The sequence below is a fragment of the Podarcis muralis genome, chromosome 16 (assembly GCF_964188315.1).
Source record: "Podarcis muralis chromosome 16, rPodMur119.hap1.1, whole genome shotgun sequence".
Taxonomy (NCBI): domain Eukaryota; kingdom Metazoa; phylum Chordata; class Lepidosauria; order Squamata; family Lacertidae; genus Podarcis; species Podarcis muralis.
This window is the reverse complement of record NC_135670.1, coordinates 935,523-947,420: the sequence shown is the minus strand read 5'-3', so window position 1 is coordinate 947,420 and position 11,898 is coordinate 935,523. Positions and strand designations below refer to the sequence as shown.

Here is an 11,898-nt window from a genome sequence, read left to right as displayed (position 1 = left end):
CACACCAAAAGTTTGATGGCCAACTCCTCACTTGGTTGTGAGATAGGCAAAGAAGATAGAGTCCCTTACCATGGACTATGAGGTTGAAGAAGGACTCCACAATCACTGAGGAAGCAAACCTCACGCGGACATCCATCACTCCAGAGTCCGCCATCGTCAGGTCTTTCATCTTCAGCGTGGTCTCATCAACCATTTCTACCCGTGGTCCAAAACTGTTGCTTGGGTGTGGCTTCCTCAGCTTCCCCTCGGCGAATTCGGCAACCAGGAGTGGCTGACCCCCTGTGGGGGTGAATTTCCATTCAACCTCGTCCACTCTTTTCCAGGGGGGTACATTTAGGCGAAACAAGACTGACCCACCAAGAATCCCGTGCAGCTGGTTGGGGGGATCTTGCGCAGGAAATTGAGCAGCACCTGAAGTCAATAAGAAATGGAAGCAAACTACTCCAGAAGCATCTTTACTTGGCATTGTAGGAGATGATATGAAAAGAAAGGACTGTAAATTATTTCTATATGCAATGATGGCAGCAAGAATATTATTGGCACAAAATTGGAAGCAAGAAGAATTACCGACAAAAGAAGAATGGAGGGTGAAACTGATGGACTATGCAGAATTAGGTAAATTAACAGGAAGAATTCGAAATCTGCGGGACCAGAGATTCACAGAAGAGTGGCATAAATTTACGGACTATTTGGAAAGTAATTGTGATGATCAGATTACGCTTGTAGGTTTGCGAGAAGTTTTGTAAGGTGGACTATGTGAAATATTGCACACACACAAAGGTAACGAGGGGGACTGTTAGTTAAGATTATTAAAGGCAATAGGAATTTAAGAAATGCAGAATAAGTGATAAGAACGGAAGACCATCAGAGGGGCTGATGGAAGTCCAAAAAGATTGTATAAGAAATGAAGTTTTGTTGTATGAATGATAATTTATATGTAAAAATTAATAAAAATTATTATTAAAAAAGGAAGCAAATTATTTCTACAATAGTAATAATAATTATTAGTAACAGTAATTACTAGTAATAATTACTATTAATAGTAATAATTACTAGTAGTAGTAATAATTAATAGCAGTAATGGATGCCAACAGTAATTAATAATAGTAATAATAAATATAGGGAGAGAAACTGTAATAACAACAATGATAATTTTATTATTTATAATAATTATTTATTATTTATATGCTGCCCATCTGGCCGGACAGCCCCAGCCACTCTGGGCGGCTCCCAACAAAATATTTAAAGCACAATAAAACATCAGACATAGATACTATAGACTGTTTTTTGTGTTGTTTTTAAGGAAACAGCTTTAAATATTGATGTGCTGTTTTTACTACCTGTGTTTTAATAAACCCTTTTGTATATTGTTTTAATTCTATTAGAGCTTAATTGCTTTTTAACGATTCTCTTTTCTATCCCTTTAGCTTTTTCCATCTTATCTGTGTCCTTTCGGTTTGCGTAAGCCTTGCAGTTTTGCTTCCCTACAATGGAAAGCGAAAATCCTTCTCTTAAAGTCTTAAAATCTGAAGGTGTCAAAACCTCCTTGGAACTTACAGCTGTTCACTTTCCTTGGAACAACAGAATGGTTCCCATTTCACAAAGTTCCTGCTGCTGCTGTTGTTTGGGGGGGGGGGGGAATCTTGAATTTCAGGCTGCCAGATGGGCAAGCAGAGCTACCATAATTTCCTTGGTCTCAGTAGTGTACATGGATTCCCTCCTCCCCATGTTAACTTCACAACTACCTTCTGAGGTAGGCTAGGCTGAAAGATGGTGACTGACCCCAATGTCACAACCAGGGAGCTTCATGGCCAAGTGGGGGTCCGAACCCTGGTCTCTCTCAGGTTCTAGTCCAACAATCTAACCACCCCTGACTCTTTCCATTGGGATGCGTCACTCCACTAAGGACTTGCGCTGGAGATGAGGAGCACCTTTGACTGTTTTGGGTCCTGAGAACATCAGACGGGTCTTTCAGCAGCAGCTGGATACGGCCAAAGGGGGTCCAACCAGCCCAGTCAACCAGATGACCCAAAGGAAACCAGCACGCAAGCAGGACCTGAGTGCAACAAACAGGATTCTCCCCCCACTTGGGATCCAAAAACCAGCCTCTGTCAGGGGAGGTAGGTCTTGCTAGGCTGGCCGTGAGATTCCTGTCTCCCTTTTCTCCACTGCTCACCTGGGAATTGGAGAATGGCGAGTAGAAGCATGAGCTGGGTGCTGTGGGCTTCCATCCTTGCCTCCGTTCTCTGCCACCTTCCTCCCCCGGTGCTGAAACAGGTTCTTGTGTGTGGTCTTCCCTCTCTGCACCAGTCTTCAGCCCCTCCTGCGTTGCCTTCAGGCCTCCCAACCAACCACAAGTTTCCTCTTCAGCCCCCATGCTTGACACTTTAAGTCTCACTTCCCTGCCAGAAGCAGCAGTTGAGCGAGGCTCTCTCACCCCAGCCCTCAGAAGTGATGGCCCTGGGTTTCTTGGTGGCAGATCAAAGAAGATAAGAGCTGACATGATGGCTGCACGACCCAGCAGAAGGGATGACAACAGGTGAACCGAAACTCATCTGTCCTCCAAAATTCATACTTCTGAGAATTTCTGCATGGCCAGTGTGTGTGTGTGTGTGTGTGTGTGTGTGTGTGTGTGTGTTTATGAGGGGAAAGGGTGCAGAAAAATGCATATATTCAGAGAATCAATATACTAAAGCACATGCTCTTCAGGGAAATTTGCTTGCAAAAAAGAGGGGAATTGGGCAAAATGGACTCAATGACTAAACAACAACAAACTTTGGAATTAAGCTGTGTGGATGTTAATGATAATGCCTGCTACCTCGCTGTCTGAAGCAGCACTCGTACACTCCACCTCTTTCATTTCTGTGTAGTAAACAACTCTTTTTGTAGAAAAACTCTTTATTGGGTATATGGATTAAAAACACGCACACATTTTAAATGAACACACACCCTGACTCCACACAAAAGGTTCCATTCCCCTCTGACATGTTATGATGAGTTCATATACATGCCGGACACCCATGTAGGTTCAAGCATACGTCCACCTTGTAACAAATTCCTATACAGTTCTGAGATCTCCCTTATTGGCTGTTAGGTTGGCTTCCGATCGACTGACTTCCGCTCTTGCATTGCTTGCTTGCATTAAGAGCATGCAAAGAGCCCTACAAGTGGATCAGGCCAAAGGGGGCCTGATAACTCTCCCCATTTCTGCTCCCCATCAGTCAGCATTACTGTTCGGCGGCATGGTGCCTCTGAAACCGGAGCCATTATGTAGCCATCGTGACTTGATGGAATTGTCTTCAGAGAAGCTGTTGCATTCTCACCACAACTGCACTGCGCATTTAATCATGCTGGTCTTCCCTCTCACCCATTGGGATCATAGCTGTCAACTTACAGATTTGAAAATAAGGGACCAGCCGCCTCGAAAATAAGGGATCAGCAGCCAATATAAGGGATTTTAGTCAACCAGCTGAAATGCAAAGTTAAAAGGGACCAGATAATTTTGGTTTCAGTTTTTAGCCCTTCGTTTCCAGAGGTTGCTGCTCAAGACACCAGCTGATGAAACACTGCAATTAAATAACTACAAGCAGCAACCACTTTTCGCGCAAAACGAAGTCCAAGCTACGAAGATGCTGCTGCAGTTCTGTATCTTTTCTCTCGTGCTCCATCTGCAGCTCTCAGTTCCATCAGGCGGGGCGGGAGGGAGGGGGGGGGAATAGCGCCCAAAGTAAACCTGCAGATCAGACCATCTATGCTAGTCTACCACTACAAATCTATGGGAGAAGCGCTTGCGGTCCTTTCTCTGCTTTCCCCCAATATGGTTAGCCCTTGGAACACCTGCCCTCCTCGTCCTCTCTCTGAACTGCTTTCTCTATGGTTGCCCTCGCTCTCCTCTCAAGGCTCCTCAGCAATACATAGGCCGCGCCAGGCTGCCCATCTCATTCGGGTCCTTTGGCAGTGCAGCTGCAGTACAGCCTAGCGGCAGCAGCGGGCAAAAAGCAGGCCCCAGGCAGAGACGTTCAGTTTGGCGGCCGCAAGGAGGATGGCAGCAGAAGGACCTGAGGCTCCCGGCAGTCCTGGCAGGGAGGGGCTCCTGGGGGCCGAGGCTGGTGAGAGGAGGCCGGAGGGGGGTGGGCAGGGCAGCCAAGCAACACAGTTGGAGCCTCCCTCCTCCCTGGCCGGCAGGGAGGGAGGGAGAGGAGCTGCTTCCTTTGAAACCTGGGAAATTTAAGGGACATCATCAATAAGGGACAGCAGCGGGACACAGCGCTGGGATAAGGGAGTTTTCCTGGCAAATAAGGGACGGTTGACAGCTATGATTGGGATAATGTTCTGCATGGTTGTTTTGTGAAGAGAGCCCCCATGTGGAGGCTCTCTTGTGGACACAAGTCATTCATCATTATAAGACAGGAAGTGCCTTGTTGGATGTTACAGGAAAAATTCCCCAGCTCACTTGGATTATCAAACGACGACTCCAGCCAAGATTATAGAAGCAAAACAGCAGCCAATAGGCCTGATCTTTATCATTGCAACAAGACTTCAAACTACAACATGGAAGAAGTAGAAAGAAGCCCTGAACAAAGGATGGCTCCCCTTTTTATAGGTTTCCCAAATTACCCACAACACCCTTACTAAAGGATCATACATCTGTCATAACTATGTCATAAATTGAGAGGGGTCTTCTGGCAGAAACCTGACCTCCCCCTTCCAATCTTTAGGTGAAACAAAGGTAAGCATTTACATTTTCCTGTTTTCCCAGCCAAGTTAAGCACACCCTTTTGTCTTGACTGAGATCCCAATCCACTAAGGTTGGGTTTGGGATTGTTCTTGGAATGACTATCTGTCTGGCACTCAGGTGCCAGGATGCCAGCAATTATCACCCTGGCAGTGGAGCCTATTATGGCTGCCCCTACCCATGTCCCAAGCGCCTCCCCTGTGAAATATACTCAGAGTCCTATAGTGATTTCATGCTCTTTATTGTAGCTTGTAAAACAGTGATTGAATTTTCCCCCAAACCTCAGGCTTTTATATACATTATTTACACAATGAGTCCTGTCTGATTCTGCTTCCCTCCTGGAGCCTGATTGGTCTTTTTCTGCAAGCCAATCAGTTGTTGCATTCTAGGGTCCTACTTGCCTATTGTTCTAGGATCCAAGCTTAGTACATAACACCTGCTAGCCATTTTCCTTCTGAGTAGAACAATGTTGGAATGGCTTAAATCCGGGTCATGTGGCCAGCATGACTAAGCCGTTTCTGGCGGACCAGAGCAGCGCATAGAAACGCCGTTTACCTTCCCACCGGAGCGGTACCTATTTATTTACCTGCACTTTGACGTGCTTTCGAACTGCTAGGTTGGCAGGAGCAGGGACCGAGCAACGGGAGCTCACCCCATCACGGGGATTCGAACCGGCAACCTTCTGATCAGCAAGTCCTAGGCTGTGTAGTTTAACCCACAGTGCTACCCGCATCCCTTTTAAAGTCTTAGATATATAATAATGTTCATAAATGTACCAACCAAGAACGTACATAGATCAGCACAGGAAGACCAAACTGAAACCATTTTTGATTCCCAAACTGACCAGATGTTTTCTCTGCAAGGTCAAAGTGGGAAACCTCCCCATTGTCCCTTGCCTCACAAATCCTGTCTTAAGGGCACATTTAAGATATGAATAGGGTGTGAGCCTGTGACCTGGCTCAGGAACTAAGTATTTATCATTACAAAAGGCTGGCCAGGCTCCCCAGGGTATCCAATCAAGTGAGCATTAACAGGTAACTTGTCAGACGAGATAAACAACGCACTCAGATTTCTGTTGTAGACTGCCCTTTCTGTGATGTAGGTATGATGTATCTGGGGGGTGGTCTTGAGCTACACCCCTTGATGTAGTTATGATTTTTCTGGTGGTTTTGGACTCCAAGGTGGGCAATTTAAAATGTCTATATAAGGGCTGACACACCTTTGTTCTTTTTTTAAAAAATAATTTTTATTAAGTTTTCCATTTAACAATCCAATCATATCACATTAATTATTCCAAATTATACCAATACATATAATAAAGTCGAAATATTTTGCCAAATTACAAATTTTTGTTGGGGGTTCCCATGCTTAAAGTTCAGTAAGGGTCCAGTCATCTCATATTTCTGCTGCTTTTAGTGTTCACCAATCCCATCTTTCAATCTTCTTGTTGATATCCTTTTTCTTCTTAATAGCCTCTGAGTGTTTCCACAGGCGAGTTAAAGTAAACATTATTATGCTTCTGTGTGAACTTTGGAAGACTCTCCCTTTTTTTTAAAGCTGGTAAGTCTTTTGTTTGCAATAAATCTTCACACGCTGATCCAGAAGTCCTGCTCGGGCGGCAGGCGCCATCTTTCTCAGTTCCGATGAAATAAAATCTAAGCATCTGCTCATTAATTTTCCCAGACAAGTTGCACCATAAATCAGTCTTTCCAGAGAAGATTTGCCATCAAACTTAGAATACAAACATGATAACAGAACAACGGCTCGCCTCCCCCTCTGACTATTAATCTCGCAACATAGTCTGTCTCGTAATGGCGGATCCCAATTAAAAATTGTGTCACAAGAGAGCAGAGCCTTTTATTTTATTTCCAAATCTTTCACAAAACAAAGGCTTTAGTTGATATTTTTATTTCCACACAGTTTATTTTCCAATCTCACTTGCTATAAGTTGTATGACGGTTCTTCTAGGGGAGGGGTTGTTAGGTAATATCGTAGTAAAAAAAAAGGAAAAGTCCCCCCCCCTTTCCGTTCCGTTTCAACATACTGGCATAGATGTTATTCTTTAATGTTATCTTCTGTCCAGTCCATTCCATCACTCTTAACTTCTTAGTGGCAGGCTTAATTAGCAGCTAACATACCCTTTTCTTCGCTCGAAGCATGTGCAATAATTCTTATTTCCAATTTTTCATCTTAAGAAATGCAACTAGAGTCGCTCTCAGAGACAGTGTCAGGGAGATCCAAACTCACTCGAGGGCTTTCCGTCCAGTGCCCTCACCCCCTCCTACTTTCAAACTCGGGGGTGATTTATGGGCAACCGTGAATGAGGCTGTATCTTCCCTTCCACCGGGGAGAATTTGGGAGGCTGATTTACTCCCATCATCAGTCTAACACACCCTTGTTCGGGGTCCTCCTCCTTTCCTGCGTGTGAGGGGAGCACCCTGTTGCAACAGATCAATAAAGATCAGGCTTACTAGCTGCTTTGCTTCTCAATATTCTCTGGTTGGCCTCTGTTATTTTCTCCTACCAATAGGGAACCTACGTAAGGACTCTATATGGCTCTTGGATACCCCATAAGGGAAAAAGGGCACATTTTGTTTACAACAGTACAAAAATGCCATAATGCACCCAATCCAGCAATGAGCTATCTTCCAAAGGAATGTTCCCCTCCGGAACGTCTCCTCTGGGGGGGGGGGGAGTGAGGGTTGATGCAGCTCAGTCATTGTCAGAGAGAGAGAGGCATTCTCTATTTTAGTCAATCTGCAGAGAGAGGCAGAAACAGAAATGTAAAAGGCTTCATAACTCAGGGCCAACCACACGCTAAGGAAACAGATCCTGAAGATTTGAGGCTGCTGGAGCAAACCAGGAATAAATCAAATCCTGTACACTACTGGTTTGACACACATCTTACTTCCACTTTGGGCTCATTGTTTATGCATTAAGAACATAATACAGTGAAGCACCACTTTAGCTAATGGGGCCTCCTGCTGCTGCCAGGCCACCGGAGCCCAATTTCTGTTCTTATCCTAAAGCAAAATTCTTAACCTGAAGCACTATTTCTCGGTTAGCGGAGTCTGTAACCTGAAGCGTATGTAACCCGAGGTACCACTGTACATGTCAACTGGAGTTGGGTTGGCAAATTATGCATTCTTCTTTCCCTGGCTATCCTGAGAGAACAGTGCTTGTTAATCTAATGGAATTGCACATTTCTGCCGTTGGGGCCAGCGATGCTTCTGAATGCTGTGGGAATGTTCAGGGATGCAGGAGAGGATATATTGTCTGATAATAGCCTTTCCAACTTGTGTTAACAAGTTCACAATTTAACAGTGGATGCATTTGCTCAGGCTGACTAAAGCCTTTAGAATAACTGTTCTGGTATTTCTCCCTTATTCCCTCATAAAAGAGAAGACGTGACAAAGTCTCCTATAAAAGTATAAAAAAGGTTTACTCACACATCATTCTGTTCACAATCGGATCCCAGAAGGCAGACCTATCTTAGAAAAGCAACATATACCTAGAAATCTCATAAGGAGACAGATGTTGCTTCTTTGACGTATGTAGTCAAAAGAGAGAGGTGGCTGCCCTGCCCTGTGCTTTTGTTGTTACCTGTACAGGTGAGGCCACGCCCACCTCTAGTCCCATGCAGAGGAAGTCTGTTCCAGCCCAGAAGGAAACAGGAAGTTGACCTGCTGGCTGGACAAACATTCCTCCCCATGTGTAAACATGTTCACTCTAAGAATGTGGTACTTGACTGCCCTTGTGTTTCACATCCCACAAATGTCAGCTGCAGGAAACCGCAGGAGAAGAGAGCTGCTCTTGTGCTCAATTCCTGCTTGCTGGTTTCCCACAAGCATCTCATGGGCCCCTGTAAGAACAAGATGCTGGGATAGGTGGGCCCCCTTTGGCCTGATCCAGCAGCCAGGCTCTTCTTACATTACAGTGGTATCTTGTTTCCTGGACTGCTTGGCTCCCAAACAAACTGGCTCCCGAACGCCGCAAACCCAGAAGTAAGCGTTCTGGTTTGCGGAAGTTCTTCGGAAGCCGAACTCCCGCTGTTTCCGGGGCCAATCAGCCAATCAGAAGCTGCTTCTTGGTTTGTGAATGTTTTGGAAGTCAAACAGACTTACAGAATGGATTGAGTTCAAGAACCAAAGTACCACTGTACTGGTAACCTCGGGTTACAAACGCTTCAGGTTACAGACGCTTCAGGTTACAGACTCCACTAACCCAGAAATATTACCTTGGGTTAAGAACTTTGATTTAGGATGAGAACAGAAATTGATTCAGGATGAGAACAGAAATTGGTGTTGCGGCGGCAGCGGGAGGCCCCATTAGCTAAAGTGGTGCTTCAGGTTAAGAACAGTTTCAGGTTAAGTACGGACCTCCAGAACGAATTAAGTACTTAACCCGAGGTACCACTGTACTAGAGAGTAACAAAAGATGCTTCCTACCTTTGTGGTCTGACGTTTTGTTGATTTTCCTATACAGGACGAACCCCAAGAACACAAGCAAGATGATTGATATGACTGCAACTGAGATGAGGGGATTCTGAAAAGGCCAGTGAATCAACCAGAATGCCCGGTTGCCTGAAAAAAGCAATTATTGTCTTTTCAGGGTCATTGTAACGAGACACTCACCAATACATGACCCCAAGAACACAAACAAGATGACTGGAACTGAGATTTGGGGATGCTGAAAGGGCCAGAGGATCAACCAGAATGCCCACTTGTCTGAAAAAAGCAATTATTGTAATTATTGTCTTTTCAGGGTGATTGTAACAAGACACCCGCCAACAAGTGGCCCCATGGTGCTTGCTTCATCCCTCCCTGTGAGAAAGAGAAGAGGAAGGCTGGTTTTGACTTCTAAAGACCTACGTGGCTTAGATCCAGGTTACCCAAAATATTGTATCTCCCTTTAAAGAGCTGGCCGGGTGCAAAGGCCCTCAGATGAGCACCTCCTCTCAGTCCCATCAGCATCAGAGCTGGTGGTGACCCAATGAGAGCTTCGACTGGCTCCCTCTCTGGTCTCCTAAATCTGCCAGCAGACTAAGACCTTCCCGTTCAGACAGGCCTTTGGAAACTAAGGCGCAGGCACTGCTTGACTGCTGGGCTGATATCAGGGAAAACTGCAGTTTTAATTGCTCGGGTCTCTTTTGTCAAAAAAATGTTATTTATACTTTTCAGAGTTATACATTCCACTGATTTTACAATCATTTTGATCCTCCCACAACAGTTAATTGATGTCTCTTTTTAACTTTTCTTATATGCTTTTATGGTCTTGTTGCTGTAAACCGCTTTGATATGTTTTTTATAGCCCAGCAGTATGCAAATATTTTGACAAATAAAATAAACTTGGAGAAAGGCAGGATACAAATCCATTAAATAAAGGAAGGCTAATGGGGAAATGGGCCAGGGGTTCCTTACCTTCAGCTGGGCAGAGGCTGAGGAGGTTGATGGAAATGTTCTTCTGATCAGCCGGATTGCTCACCAGGCAGGTGATGTTGGCATCTGAGGTGTTGCGATGCCAGAACAGATGGAGATCTTCCCCACTGTCAGAGAGTTGGTGCCAGTCCGGGCTCTCGCCTAGGGCTCTGAGGGGATTCCCTCTTTTCCAGGAGACACGGAAGTCTCCCTTTCCTGATGCCTGGCACCGCAGGGTTACATTGCAGCCATCAGGCATGTTGGAGATCAGTTTATGGGTGACCTGCGGCTCCCGCACTGGCTCTGTTAGAAATGAATTTTTAAAAATATTTTATTCTTTGTATGCCTGACTGCGTTACCCCAGCCACTCTGGGAGGCTTCCAACAGAATATAAAAACACAGTAAAACACCAAACGTTAAAACCTTCCCAATACAAGGCAGCCTTCAGATGTCTCCTAAAAGTTGTGTAGTTCTTTATCCCCTTGACATCTGATGGGAGGTCGTTCCACAGGCCGGGCGCCACCACCAAGAAGGCCCTCTGCCTGGTTCCCTGTAACTTGGCTTCTCCCAGGGAGGGAACCGCCAGAAGACCCTCGGAGCTGGACCTCAGTGTCCGGGTAGAACGATGGGGGTGGAGACGCCCCTTCAGGTATACTGGGCCAAGGCCGTTTAGGGATTTAAAGGTAAGCAGCAACATTTGGAATTGTGTTTTACTTTGATGCCTCTGGAGTTTCACAGACTGGGGGTTTTTTTGGGGGGGGGCTGGCTGCTTCCTCATCACCATTTCCACATCCATCAGATGGGCTTGATGAAAGAAGAGTGTCAGTTGCTGGAAACCACAGGAGGGAAGAGTTGTTCCCGGGTTCTGCTTGTGGGATTCCCATGATGGGCATCTGGTCGGCCACAGTAAAGACAGGAGGCTGGACTAGAGAGGTCCCCTTTGGCCTGGTTCAGCAGATCCTTCCTATGTTCTTATGCATTCTGCAGCCTAGGGGCCGCCACCACCAAGAAGGCCCTCTCTCCTTCCCCCTCCCTAGGCCACCCTCCCCAAACATTTGAGGATGGCAGGACTACCAAGAGGGTCCCGACTGCCGATCTCAACACCTGAAAGAGTCTGTAAGGAAGGAGGTGGACTTTCACCTAGGCAGGAGAAAGTGAACTGGATTGAATTTCTCCCTCATCCTTACAGTGTGCGATGGGGAAACAAGTACATACCATAGACAGTGAGGCTGAATGTGTGTGATTCTGTCACTCCTGTGGAAAACGTCACATGAGCCGTGTAGTTCCCACTGTCCTTCACCACCAAGTTGCTTATCTTCAGCCTGGTGCCATCAACCATTTCCAGACGCTGCCCAAAACTGTCGCTCGTATTCCACCGCTTCCATTTCCCATCGCTGAATCGCCCAAGGTCGTTTGCCTCGCCTTGTCGAGGGTGGAATATCCATTTAACGATGGACACGGTATTGGCCGAGGTTATATGTACAGAAAGCAAGGCGGATTCTTGCAGGATCCTGTTCAGCTGAATCGTAGGAGTCTTCGGTTCCCGACTGCTTACAAGGCCTAAGTGTTTTTCAGGAAGGGAAAAATAAGTAAAAGGAGAAAGGGAGAAAGTGAATGGGGGGAGTGCCAAATATTGATGCTTCTTTTATATCAGGTAGAGCAGGATATCATAATATTGTTGCACGTTTGCCAGATGGTGTGAATGACTCCTTGAGTCCTTTCCAGTTCTCGGGTCCTGTACACAGT

At 45.7% G+C, this 11,898-nt stretch overlaps 1 protein-coding gene across 5 annotated transcripts in view; it reads right to left on the bottom strand.

Moving 5' to 3' along the window:
* LOC114587179 (T-lymphocyte surface antigen Ly-9-like) overlaps positions 1–11,898 on the bottom strand; it is a 52,562-nt gene that overhangs the window by 2,901 nt on the left and 37,763 nt on the right. For 4 of the 5 annotated variants that reach the window (XM_077920595.1, XM_077920596.1, XM_077920598.1 and 1 more), the window contains exons 5-7: positions 11,368–11,712; positions 10,156–10,455; positions 70–411 (exon numbers count right to left, since the gene is read on the bottom strand). In XM_077920595.1, the coding sequence (XP_077776721.1) occupies positions 70–411; positions 10,156–10,455; positions 11,368–11,712 (987 nt within the window). The remainder of the gene's footprint in view (positions 1–69; positions 412–10,155; positions 10,456–11,367; positions 11,713–11,898) is intronic. The other variant, XM_077920599.1, reaches the window with a different exon arrangement.